At 42.7% G+C, this 12484-nt stretch overlaps 1 protein-coding gene across 5 annotated transcripts in view; it reads left to right on the plus strand.

Annotated features, from left to right (window-relative positions):
• The window catches only part of LOC108924287 (low-density lipoprotein receptor-related protein 1B-like), a 368874-nt gene that overhangs the window by 166933 nt on the left and 189457 nt on the right, over positions 1–12484 (plus strand). For all 5 annotated transcript variants that reach the window (XM_018735562.2, XM_029247286.1, XM_029247287.1 and 2 more), the window contains 2 exons: positions 798–1034; positions 1576–1756. In XM_018735562.2, coding sequence (XP_018591078.2) covers positions 798–1034; positions 1576–1756 — 418 coding nt within the window. The remainder of the gene's footprint in view (positions 1–797; positions 1035–1575; positions 1757–12484) is intronic.

Below are 12484 nucleotides of genomic sequence, written 5' to 3' on the forward strand. Positions count from 1 at the left end.
TTTCAGACTCATTGGTTCATTTGATCAATAAAGATGATGTAACTGACAATATAAGCCAAGGGTCACATTAATAACACGGGAGGGGTTCTGCCTAGGCTAATCTGGCTGTAACAGCTCAGTGGAAGCATATCTCTACATCTTATTAGTTTCTCAGTCCAGATGTTCATGAGAAAATCCCCCACCCTTTGAAACGCACTCCACGAGTTTAATGTCTGTGTGAAATCAGGACACTTGGTGATTGCAGCTGCATCCTGGAGCTCCAATGACAACATTGTATGGTTTTGCAGAGAAACAGCCTCGCTCTCCAAAGTGGAGCTCACTGCTGTGTGTCTTTGTCTCTCTCGGGGCATACACTGGGAGTCCCGGGATGTCTGGCAGCCATTACCATCCACGGCAATAAATGTTCCAGTCAATACAAACAACATCTCCGCCCGTTCCTAATGAATTGTAAAATTAAATGTCCACAGCATAACAAATGCCCATTTTGTGCCGCCTACAATGTCTGACCCACCCTCAGGAGAGACTTGTTTCAAACAAAGGGGTGATTGATTTGATAAGACCTAATCAGCAGAACTAATTCTTGTTTTAATTGAGGTAATGCAATTAGCTTAGTCCTTTTGCTTTAGATAAATTTTGATTTCCAAAGTGTTTAATTTTTGGTGCCGAATTTAAAATAAATAAATAAAAAAAAAAAAAATAAAGGCTAATTAGATTGATTCATTAGGCACTGACAGCGTGCAGGGTAAAGAAGATTAGTTGCTAGCTGTTTGTTTATTGTGGTAATCTTGCTGCTGCAGGACCCAAGAACGAGCTGTTCCTGTTCTACGGGAAAGGGCGGCCGGGCATCATCCGAGGTCTGGACATGAGTGTAAAATCCAGTGATGAGCACATGGTGCCAATTGAGGATCTTGTGAACCCACGGGCCCTGGACTTCCATGCTGAAACAGGCTACATCTATTTTGCTGACACCACTAGCTTTTTAATCGGCCGACAGAAAATCGATGGGAGTGGTCGGGAAACAATCCTCAAAGACGGTGAGCTATGCTTAATGTTTTGTGTTTTTTTTTTCCATTTGGTATCCTATTCCCCCTTAAATTTTGCTGAACCAGAAATAGACAATCTCATCAACTGTACATTGTGGTGATTCTAAGAGTCTAAATATGGTTCTTAGCTGTAGGTATCTATTGAATTTGTCTCAGTTTGTCCAAGATAGGTTGTGAATGAGGCTCCTTAATCTTGTCAGATATATGTGTGTTCTGCTCTGTACTGCCATTAATCATGTATCCCATTGCATTTCATTACACCTTGCTGCAAAAGGAGTGAAGTAAATTTCCTGAATTGGGTCAACCGTTAATGCTCAGATGTATTTGTGTAAACTGCATTATTTGCATGTTCTTTTTTTCTCATCTATACAAATGATGAATCTCCCATGAAAAAAAAAAATGCTTTCAATTCTAAATTGTATGAGATGGAGGAAGAGGCGACAGTGATAGATTACCCTGGTGCGGCAGTGTTTCAGTGATGATAAAGGCAACTTCTTGAATTTCATTCACCCACTGTCTTTCCACTTTACAGACCTTGATAATGTCGAAGGAATTTCAGTGGACTGGATAGGGAACAACTTATATTGGACAAATGATGGATATAGAAAAAGTATCAGTGTCGCCAGATTGGAGAAAGCATCCCAGACTAGGAAAACTCTTCTAGAAGGAGATATGTCCCACCCCAGGGCCATAACAGTGGACCCTCTGAATGGGTGAGTTTTAGCGTTGTAATTTTTTGTATATAACTTATAATTGCACACTCTTGCATTTTTTTTTCTACAGTAATAGGAACTTGTGTTTCAAACCTGAATATTCATTGTTCAGTTTTTAACTACTATGCTGCCAGCATCCCTCTTTTGTTGCACATGTGTATGGAGTTGGTCCCCAGCTTACGAACATTGCTGGGATGGAGACTTTTTGTTTATTACTCTAAATTCGTAAATCAAATGTGGCCCCGGGGGTTGTTGTCATTTCTCCATGCAGCGACTCCTGATGTGCGACAGTGGTATTGAACTAATAATTGTACTTTGAGAATCATGTATTTGTCTCTGTCTCTGTTGGTGAAATGCACTTGTGTTTACTCTGAGTTGTGTGTCACTTCGGAGAAAAATGCCTGTTGAATGTATTAATGTAAATGTCAGCAACCAGAACAGTTTTTTTCGGGTGGGAAGCAACAGTGGGGTTTTTGGATGAGTCTGGAACAGAGTGACACATTGGGGAGGTTTGACTCAAGGAGAATAGAACAATTGACTCAAAGCTAGAAGTATGAGATGAAAGTGGTGGATGACTGAGAGGCAACAATGAACCAGCGCAGAATGCATAGGATCATCTAAAGTTTTTGCACATATATATATAAACCTTCCGCAAGGTCAAATAAGTCAAAAAGATAGTCACTATTAGCTTGAGTGACAATTGTACATTGCTGGGGCCTAATACTATCTCCCGTTTATGCTAAAATATCATTAAATTATTTTGAAATGGACAAAATTACTTCAGTCATTAACCTTAGTTGTTATAACACAACATTACATGACAGTTTCCCTTCATTAATTTCTCCATAATACAGAATGGTTGTCTACCTCCTCTCATTAAGCTTTTTCATAGCTATTATATACTGTACAGTTAACAAATAAAAAATACATAATATGCATATGATAGTAATTATTTATGTATGGGTGCCAAGGTGGCACAGCAAGTTGCGTTGCTGTCTCACAGTGCTTTGGTGGTATAAGAGGACACGGGTTTGATCCCCACTCAGTCTGTGTGGAGTTTGCATGTTCTCCCCTTGTCTGCGTGGGTTTCCTGTACATGCTCTGGTTTCCTTACATAGTCCAAAGACATGCTGTTTACCTAACAAAGTGTGTGAATGAAAGAGAGAGTGTGTTCTGCTGATGTATGGGTGAATGAACCATTGTAAGTAATGAATCTAGCAGTGTAAGTCACCTTAGTGAATAAAGTGTGTGGGCTGATAACACTATATAGAACTCATTGGAAGTCACTTTGGAAAAAAGCATTTGCTAAACAAATAAATGTATTATGCTAAAAAAAAAAACTAAGTAGGGCAACAAAGATAAACTAAATTAATGAAAACCATGCAAATAAATTATGATCACAAAGCAAGATCACCAAGAAAGTGAACATTGTAACAAGTGAAAGGGGATATGAAGTTTGCAGGTTTGAGCTTTTTTCTAAATGCTCCAGTTTCCTCTCTCAGACCAAAGACATGTTTCAGGTGAAATAGTGACTGTAAATTGTTCTGTGTGTTTGTTAAATTGCCGTGTTGTATAGATCTCTGAATGGCTCTAGGCAGCTGCACTAAAAACCAGTTAATAACCATTGTCAGTCACTTTGGAGAAAAGTGTCTACAAAATGAATCTATCTAAATTTCTCATATTTTCCAGGTGTCTTGAGTGACACAAAATCCAGATTTGGTCCTCGTAAACATGGTGAAAAACCCCATAAGCTGCAGTAAGGGTATTAAGTGAAACTACTCATGAAGTCAAGTTGTCATAACTTGAATGGTCATATCTCATTGGATAACTATGCATCATTCTTTACGATTGATGGGGACACAGATGCATTCAGTGAAATTGTTTCATAAGTGCAAGAATTGTAGTGCAGCTGGTTCAAATTACAAGGCTGTACCAAACTGTGGGACTAACACTTGGAGGACTTTTTCCTTTTTTCCTGTTGATTAATTTACTGAGTCATTAGGCCCTTACTAACTTTAAAAGTGCTCAAAAAAAGACATGCTGATTTGGTGCATCCTTTTTATGGGGAAGAAATGGAAAAGATTCTTTGTTAGGTAAACATCAAAAAGCATTTTACCTCTGGATTCTGGATTGTTTTAAAGAAGGCTGGAATTGCTTTCCTGCCTTGTAGAAATGGAATAAAAAGTTGATGCCAGAGCTGATGACTTAAAGTCTGCATGTCGTTGTTCTTCCACTCCAGCAATGCCTTGTTTTAAAGATTGGTGTTTCAAAGCCTGTGTGAAATGAGAAGTTCCAGGCAAGCCCAATGTTAACAGCCTGTCAAAACATATCCACTTCAAGGCTCCCTCACTGTGGCCAATGCTCCTTCCCCATTATACAGAAATTTCCGTAGTGAAGTAAGCCTGGGAAAGGACGTTATGGTTGAGATGGTTGGCAAAGAATGTATATTTTTGATCAAGCGACAGCATTTGGCTTGATTCTGACTATCTATCTACAGAGACTCCTCTACTTACGTAAATCCAAATTTACGTAAAACATTCCTGGCATACACATTATTTACGGATACCGCTTTTATTTTATGCAAAACATCTGAAATACGTTAAGCGCAAGTTGGCCGAGCCAGACAAGGCAGGAAGCTGCATCTTCCCAGTTCTCGCATGTGTTGAGCCATGAACACATCTCCTCTCATTAGTGTAGTGCTTTTTTCTCACATTTTTTTTTACATATTTCATTATTCACAATGCCTGGTGGTAAATGTGCAACTGAAGGAGAACGACAACTGTCTTGCAAGCGTGCCACAATCGGTTAGGAGATAAAACTGAAAAAAAATAAGGAATTATGAAGGTGGACAAAGATTATCATCTGAAAACAGGTTTAAGTCGTATTGACTATAAATACGCTACTGAAGGATTCTGCTCGTATAAAGGAGCACATGAAAGGAATGAGTTGAATGGTGGGAGAGGAGGGGAAATCTGACATATGTAACTTTTGACTTATGTAAGGGGTTGAAGTACAGTCAATTTGCATAAATTTAGGGGTATCTATCTATCTATCTATCTATCTATCTATCTATCTATCTATCTATCTATCTATTCCACAGCATTAGTTGTAAAATGATACAGTTTCTATTGGGTTGAAGTACGGAATTTCACCTCTAATCTGAAAGTTTTTTTCATTAATATTACATGAACAATTCAGAAATAGTCTCCATTTCAAGATACCAGATGGTGACTATAACTGTTTATCTGCCTCCTGTGTTTGAATTATGTGTGTCTGCAAAAGAGAGCCGCCCATATCTAGGTCTAGTTTTTTTCTTTTTCAAGAATATGGAGTCTTGCCAATATACCTTCATTGCCTCTTTTAGTATATATATATATATATGAATGTGTGTGTGTATATATATGTATTACTTTTTTCAAGCACACCTTACGCTATAGTCAAAGTTCTAATTGGCTAGCTTATCTTGTACAAGTTTTCCATTCATCCATGTAAGCCCTTAAGTAAAATTTTATGGTTGTTTTAGTACTGTTGATAACCACAGATGTATGGGAGATGAATTCATCTGTTATTTTACCCTCTTAAGATATTAGTATGGGATATGGAAGAATGTATTGCTAATTTTTTAGTTGAATTCCCTTTAATTCAAAAGCTAAGTAATGCTTAATTTAATTGGTTAATTTTGCTCTACCTGTTTGTCTGCTAAGAACATTCATTCTGTCAGTATCATTCTTGTCCATTTACTGTATTTCTATACTCTTATCCTGTGTCAACACAAGTTTAAGCTAAATGAATGTAAATGTGAAACAAGTTCTAAAATTACACCTTAAAAGTGAGGTGATTTTGAAATGTTTATAATGTGGGCCATTTCTATGATTGTAAGAGATTTTTAAAAGTGAACTCACAATGAAAGCAATACAAAAAGTAAGACCTCTGAAGCATCTCCACTTAATGGCAAATTTTTATAAAAAAATGTTTATAAGGTGTAAGTGTATTATAAGGTGTAGTGCTGTGAACTTCGTGATATTATGATTATTACAACAGTCATCATAATCATCAAAGAGTACATCACTTAATGGTGAAAAGGCCCTCATGAGGGATTATCACAAAACTACCTTATTTTGAATGTGATCCAAGCTTTGCATTGAGTTTACATGTTTTCCATATGTTTGTGTGGGTTCTATTTGAGTGATGGAATAGTCTTTTTATTATTATTATTATTGTACATTCTCATATTCAAGAGCCATCAATTCAGTCTCAAGCCTTTCAGTCGGATCAGCACGCTACATTTTTCACAAAGCTGAATTACAGTGACTAATAAAGGGCATCAGAACAGTGCATTCATGCATTCAGAATAGTGCTCCAACATGTTGCAGAGGAAAGGAGAGTACAGTCATGAAATTATGAAAAGTGTCAGATGTAGATGGGTCTCATTCTGGCGGACGTTCCTTAGTCTTCCAGAATTCCAGTATCATTCTTCTCAGATTCATCCCTGCCTCTTTATGTTTTCATAGGCATCATCTAAGAGCCTATGGTAACAATCTTATCCATAGTTAAACTGATTTTTATATCTATGTGTGGGATGTACATGAGCAAATGCATGCCTGACTGATTTGTGCCAACAATTTCAAATCATTACTATTCAAAGGGGGGTGCGGTGGCGCGGTGGCGCAGTGGGTCTGGGGTTCGAGTCCCACTTGGGGTGCCTTGCGACGGACTGGTGTCCCGTCCTGGGTGTGTCCCCTCCCCCCAAGCCTTATGCCCTCTGTTGCCGGGTTAGGCTCCGGCTCCCCGCGACCCCGTATGGGACAAATGGTTTAGAAAATGTGTGTGTGTGTGTACTATTCAAAGGCAAATTTGTAATACATACAATTCATAAATAATTTCAATATTTTAAGCAAATTCTTATGTTTGACAGTTTTTTAAGAGCAAGTGCAAGAACGTTACTTGTGTCAGCTAGTATAAAAGATGTCAGCTTATTTAGCATACTTGTATATACTTACTTCAACATCCTAGCAGTTGTCCTCATCAGTGGTAAAATTATAGAAAGACAGAACTCTAGGAAAATGAAAACAATCTTTTAGGAATAGTATGGTGTTAGTATTGGCATGTTCCGTGTCCGGATGAGAAAAGATGGATCCAAGTGCAGAGCGAACAGGAAGTTTATTCGGGAAATCCAACAGTCGTAGTCTCAGACAAGCAAGGGTCACCGAGGGGCTAACGTCGTTCAAGGGGATGATCCAGGAAGCGAAGTCGAGAGGAAGGCGAGGGGCAGGTACACAGGAAAGCCAACCAGGTAGGAGGGTACAGGGATCGGGGAACAAAGAGTAGTGAACACAGGGCAAGGAGCAAGGGCAAGGAACGATGAACAAGAACCAGGGAGTAGTAGAGCAAGTGTCTCATGGGAAGCTTTGGAGCAAGGCGAACAAGGTTCCGCGTCAGACTTGGTTTCGTCATTGCCTTTTATGCTCCCGCCCTGACTGGTTCCCAGCTGCAGCTCATTGTTCCGTCAGCATGGGTGTGGCAGCACCCTCCCTCCAGGAGCGGCTCTAGATGCTTGGCGAGGGCCCGGCGGACGACCCCGGGGTCTGGAAGAGGGCCGGTCTGGGTGTTCCCTGTGAAAAGTAGAAATCAAGTCGGGGTCTAAAATGTTCCGAGCTGCCACCCAGCTCCATTCCTCTGGCCCGTATCCCTCTCAGTCTACAAGATACTGAAGAGTCCCTCCCCAGCGACGGGAGTCCAGCAAGGAGCGAACGGAGTATGCCGTACCACTGGGTGAATTCTTACGTACTGCAGCAACTGAAGTCTGTATGAGACGGGCGTTATCCGGCGGAGCACCTTAAAGGGACCTATATACCTGGGGCTGAGTTTCTTTGAAAGGTAAGACCCTTGGAGACCCTAAATGGACAATCACACTCTCTGGCCTAGCACAAAGGAGAGAGGTCACCGACGGCAGTCTTCCTGCTGCTTGATACTGACCTGTCTCTGGAGAAGGTGCTCCCTTACCGTCTCCCACACCTTCCTGCTGTTTCGGTACCAGTCATCAACAGCTGGCATGTCACTGGAACCGGGGTGCCATGGAAACAGCAGAGGTTGATATCCTAGGACACACTGAAAGGGAGAGCATCCTGTGGAAGTATGTGTCAGTGTGTTATGAGCATACTCAGCCCACAGGAGGTATCGGACCCATTGGTGGGGCTGTTCGAAGCAGTAGCTACAAAGGAACCTGCCGATATCTTGTTATAACCTTTCAACTTGTCCGTTTGCTTGAGAATGGTATCCTGAGGTCAGACTTACCGTGACCCCTAGTTTCTTCCAGAAGGTCTTCCACAGTCTGGAGGTGAATTGGGGCCCCCGATCGGAAATGAGGTCTACTGGGAGACCATAAAAGCGAAAGATGTGGTGAAACAACAATTCAGCCGTCTCTAGGGCAGTGGGAAGTTTCGGAAGTGGCACCAAGCGGCATCCCTTAGAAAACCGGTCTAGCACAGACATGATTGTGGTATTACTTTCCGAACTTGGTAGGTCCACCAAGAAGTCTAGCGCTATGTGGGACCACGGGCGGTTAGGAACAGGTAGAGGTTCTAGGAGACCGGCTGGTTTCTGGGTAGATGCCTTTGTTTGAGCGCACGTCTGACAGGCCCTTACGTAATCTAGCACATCCTCCTTCAGTGACGGCCACCAAAACTTTTGTTGCAACAGTGTCTGAGTCTTGCTAAACCCAGGGTGTCCGGCTGCTGGATGGCCATGTGCCCACTGGAGGATGGTGGCTCGTAAGCTCGGAAGGACATATTGTTTGCCAGTGGGTTTACCTGGGGGTTCTGGCTCAGAGGCTAGTGCTTGGTTTAGGTCCTGAGCAATGTCCCATTGAATCGGTGCTACCAAGCAGGTTCTGGGTAGAATATAGTTGGGTTCCTGGTGGTCATGCCGCTCCTCATGCAGTCGGGATAAGGCATCTGCTTTGGTGTTCTTGGACCCGGGCCTGTAGGTTACTGTGAAGACAAAGCGAGAGAAAAAGAGCGCCCATCAAGCCTGCCAGGGGTTTAGGCGACAGGCAGACTGTAAGTATTCAAGGTTTTTATGATCGGTCAAAACTACAAAGGGATGTTTGGCGCCCTCTAACCAGTGCTGCCATTCTTCTAATGCCAATTTCATGGCAAGCAGTTCCTGATTTTCGATATCATAATTCCTCTCGGCTACAGACAGTTTTCTAGAGAAAAGGGCACATGGATACATATTACTGGGTTGGCCTTGGTGTTGTGATAGCACCGCTCCCACTCCGGTCTCAAAGGCATCTACCTCCACGACAAATGGCAGCTCCGGATCGGGTTGACGTAGAATGGGTGCTGATGTAAACAGATGCTTGAGGTCATCGGAAGCACGTTGGGACTCTTCTGTCCAAGGTAGTCGGGGTGTCTTGGTAGCAGCCAAGGCCATTAACGATGCAGCGATTGAGCTGAAGTTTCTAATGAATTGACGATAAAAGTTAGCAAAGCCCAGGAAGCGCTGAAGTGCTTTAGCGTTAGTGGGACGGGGCCAAGAATGACCCTTACCTTCCTGGGGTCCATGGCTATTCCATCACTAGAGAGTATGAAGCCAAAAAAGGAGACCTGTTTCTAGTGAAACTCACACTTCTCTAACTTCACATACAAGCGATGTTGGAGCAATCTCTACAGTACCTTTCTGACCAGTTGGATGTGGGGTCTCTCAGGTCCGTGGAGTAGATCAAGATGTCATCTAAGTAGACAAGGACTCTGTTGTTTACCAGGTCCCCTAGAACACGGTTGACAAAGGCCTAGAAAACGCTGGGAGCATTTGCTAGTCCAAAAGGCATGACCTGATGCTCATAATGCCCCATGGTGGTGCTGAAAGCTGTCTTCCACTCATCCCCTTTTCTTAACCGGATAAGATTATAAGCACTTCTAAGATCCAATTTCGTGAACCATTGGGCGTGACGGACTTGTTCTAAGGCTACTGTGATCAAAGGCATGGGGTGTGGGTACTTTATCGTTATGTTGTTTAAACCCCGGTAGTCAATGCAGGGGCGGAGTCCCCCATCTTTCTTCTCAGTAAAGAAGAACCCGGTGGATGCGGGTGAAGTGGAAGGACGTATGATATCAGAAGCGAGGGCTTCAGAAATGTACTGTTGTAGAGCCTGGAGCTCGGGATGTAACAAGGGATCTATTTGGCTGCGTGGGGGCATGGTACCTGGAAGGAGGTCGATCGCGTAGTCCTAAGGCCGATGAGGCGGCAACGACTGAATACCTCTGCCAGGTCAAGATATTCTGGAGGGATGAGGATCTGTTGATCGTTGTTGGCCCCTTCAGTGGAAGTGGCCCTGCACGGTAGTTTCAGACATGTTTCCTCACATTGGGTTCCCCAGGAGACAAATTCTCCAGAACTCCAGAGGAACACTGGGTCATGGCAGGACAACCAGGGAAAGCCAAGAATGACAGGGACATCTGGCGAGGTTATTAGGTAAAATTGGATGGTTTCCTGGTGACATGCTCCCACCATGATTTCCACTGGTCTGGTTTGAGCATCCACATAACCCCCTCCTAATGGCTGTTCATCCCGTGCATTAATTCTCAGACGCATCTGGCACTTCACTTGAGGAATTTTCTGCGTTTTGGCAAATGTGGTGTCCATAAAACTACCCGCAGCTCCTGAGTCAACCATAGCCTGCGCCACCACCTCCCCAGTGCCCCAAGGTAATACTATGGGTACAGTGAGATGGTAGCAGTGGAGAGTTCCACTCACCTGGTTAACTGGACGCACAGGGCACTGAAGCTGGCGATGACCCGGGGTCCCACAGTACAGGCAGAGCTGTTCCTGTACTCTCCTCTGGCGTTCTGCTGGGGTAAGACGGCCATGTCCCAGCTGCATCAGCTCCAGGTCCCCACGGCTGGGGCTGTTTCTCTCCGGGGGCGGTCTGGTCCAGGGTTGCCTGTCCCGCACAGCATTTTCTAGGGCAACAGCGGTCTCGATAAACCGGTCCAAGGTCCACTTTTCCCCTTGGAATGCCATCTCTTTACGTATTCAACCCCCGCCTAAAACATGCTAGTAATGCAAATGCAGGGCTGCCCCAGACACTGCGTTCAGCTAGCGTGCGGAATTCAATGGCATAATCGGCCACGGATTAGTCCCCTTGTCTAATTTCAAAAAGTTTATCACTGGCGCTATCATCAGGCAGGGGTAGTCCAAAAACAGCAAGAAACCGTGTCTTAAAATTGTCATACGTACTATGCACGCATGTTTCCCATGCCACTGTTGCCCAATCCAGTGCCCTGTCTGTGAGCAGTGAGATCAGGTAAGTGATATGACTGTGATCCGAACCATACACATGCTGCAAGCTGGAAAACACAAGCTCATATTGCATGATAAATCCAGCGCAGAGGTCGGGGTTACCATCATAGCGTGTCAGAAGTAGCAGGCGTGGGTCCTATTGCGGCGGCGGTGGAGGATTTGGAGTGGCGTCTCGCTGAACAGGCGGTGCACATGCAGGCGACTGCGGCTGCTAGTCGGAGACGAGCAGTCCCTGTTCCTGCAGTGCGCTCACCAAAGCCTGGAAGCCTTCAGTGAGCCTCCCGAGCTTGTGTTCAATCGTACCCAAATGCGCTCCCTGAGCGGAAAGGGCTCGCTGGAAACGTTCCTGCTGGGCTGGGTCCGTATTAAGGCGTTTCAAGTATAGTATAAAGTATAATACTATAAAGTGTATTTAGGAAGATATGAATACTAATTATTATCATAATTAGTTAAACGTCAGAAAACGTTGTGAAAAAAAAAACAATATTTAGATGAAGCAATGGAAACATTGGCCCTGTTATGTGTTTCCAGTCTAAACAGTCTAGCAATAAGTATTGCTTAAGCCTAAGCATTGTTCTCGGAATGTATTTATTTTTCATCCAAATTTTTAAAATTACACTGTGTTTTTTTCTGGTATCAGAAGGTTTCATCCTTGTACCCTGATATTATGGTATACATATGTGATGCACAGGTATCGCTTTAAAAATCGGGAAGTTTACTGAAAAAAAAAAGGAAGAAAAACTTAGAAAACGTAGTTTTATTGCATAGCAATACCTGTTTCCACATGTCTTGCACATGTGCACTTTATGTAGTCCTGTGTAAGTTCATTGTGTTGTTTTATGTAGCACCATGGTCCTGAAGGAACTTTGTTTTGTTTCACTGTGTACACTACCAGCTGCATTTGGTTGAAATGATAATAAAGCCACTTTGACATTACTTTGACTTGACCTGATAGCAAAGTTATTGGGACTGTCACTGAATTGTTATACATTTGCTGTCTATATATAAAATATTACTACTGTTGGTCTTGAGGTGTTCAGAATATAATAATACGTTACATTTTAAGCCTCTGTTGAAAGGTAATAACACATGCAAGTTAATTTGCAAATAAATAATGACTAAATTTAATTTTTTGGTCAGAGAGCCGTCTGATTGGACTTCTACCTGAGAGTGAGAAAGGGGTCAGAAGTGGGCATATGGTTCAGCTCTGGTAATAAGAAGAAAGGCTTAGACTACTGAGACACTAATGCCATGAATTGCTGCAAAGGCAGCAATGTGTATGTGCTGGATAGTGCTGATATAAGAGGCTCAGAAGTTTAAGAACAGTATTTTTCATGGTTTTCAGAAATTTTTAAGATGAGTACATTAAACACAGCCCACTTTCCCAAGAAAAAATGGAAATGTGTATAATTCCTAAAATATGTC

Source organism: Scleropages formosus, chromosome 21 (genome assembly GCF_900964775.1).
Source record: "Scleropages formosus chromosome 21, fSclFor1.1, whole genome shotgun sequence".
NCBI lineage: Eukaryota > Metazoa > Chordata > Actinopteri > Osteoglossiformes > Osteoglossidae > Scleropages > Scleropages formosus.